A 1,273-nucleotide genomic window follows, 5' to 3' on the forward strand; every position below is an offset into this window, starting at 1 on the left:
GCAGAGTGCCACGGTCCTGGACCTGAAGAAGGCCATCCAGAGATACATGCAGCTCAAGCAGGAGCGTGAAGGGGGCATTCAGCACATCAGCTGGTAAGTGGAACAGCGTCCCTTCAGTATAGCCCTTCCTGGGGCATGTGCCCTTCTTGGCACTGTCACCGGGCACCACCAGCAAACAGCTCTCAGCGCCACATGAGTACAGCACCACTGAAGTGATTCGCTCCCTGTCACAAGAGTTCAGACAGTGCGGGCCCTTCTGTGCCTGGGGCTGGCTCCTGCCTTGGCCGTCCCCAGCACCCTGCTCTTTCATCACCATCACCCCATCCAGGCTGCCGGGTATCTTCACTTGGGGACACTGTAGGGTATTTCCAGTGTGTCTGGAAGTGGCCTCCCTAGTTATGGATGGTACACCTGTAATGGCTCCCATCCCCTTCTCACCTGGGTGCTGTCAGCCCTCACTCTCCTGTTGGATCAAGTATGCCATTTGCTGAATCTCAGCACTGCCGCCTGTTGCATTAGCGGGTGTTGTTTGGCCACGCCGCCCCGTGCAGCCCTCTGAGAACACAGCCTCCGTGCAGCTGCCTCAGACTGTATAGAACAGCACAGGGAGGGAGGACAGCTGCTCCAGGCCCCACAGGGCTGAATGCCTCAAGCCCACGTCATGGTCAGGGCCTGTGGTTTACCTGAGTCACCCACTTCCAGGTCCTATGTGTGGAGGACGTACCATCTGACCTCTGCAGGAGAGAAGCTCACAGAAGATAGGAAGAAGCTCCGAGAGTAAGTGCCGGCCACACCTTGAGCTGTAGGGGACATCTGTTCTATTGTCCCCTAGTCCCCCATGCTCTGCCAGAGGGCTGTGGCCCCCTCTCTGGAGAGACTCCCTCCCCCAAGGAGCTTCCTTGGGGCCCTCTCCACTAGGAGATTGGCAGGCAGGGGGCACCTGGAGGGGCCTTGCTGCTTCCCACCAGTGGCAGCTCAGGGCTACACATTGCCCGGAGGGAGGAAATGAAAGTGGGCGTGGAGGCCAAGGGCTGCCTCTCCGGTGCCTCAGGGTCTGTGGGAGGGCAGCCACTCATGCCTCCCCTCTGTGGTTCTTTTGTGGTCCCCCACAAGCCTCTGGAGGAGGGTCACAGACGTGTCCTTCTGTAGGGCGGGTGCTTTACGCCTTTCCTTTTCAGCTACGGCATCCGGAATCGAGACGAGGTTTCCTTCATCAAAAAGCTGAGGCAAAAATGAGCCTCCAAACAAGGACAGCTCTCTTCACTGGTGGCTG

General features: G+C 58.6%; 1 protein-coding gene across 1 annotated transcript in view; it reads left to right on the forward strand.

Annotated features, from left to right (window-relative positions):
* Nucleotides 1-1,273, forward strand: part of SNRNP25 (small nuclear ribonucleoprotein U11/U12 subunit 25) — a gene marked incomplete at its 5' end in the record, with an annotated part of 23,719 nt that overhangs the window by 2,555 nt on the left and 19,891 nt on the right. Inside the window, 3 exons of the mRNA XM_037732231.1 lie at nt 5-93; nt 703-777; nt 1,179-1,269. Of these exons, the coding sequence (XP_037588159.1) occupies nt 5-93; nt 703-777; nt 1,179-1,236 (222 nt within the window). The remainder of the gene's footprint in view (nt 1-4; nt 94-702; nt 778-1,178; nt 1,270-1,273) is intronic.

Source organism: Cebus imitator, unplaced genomic scaffold (assembly GCF_001604975.1).
Source record: "Cebus imitator isolate Cc_AM_T3 unplaced genomic scaffold, Cebus_imitator-1.0 Scaffold444, whole genome shotgun sequence".
Lineage (NCBI taxonomy): Eukaryota > Metazoa > Chordata > Mammalia > Primates > Cebidae > Cebus > Cebus imitator.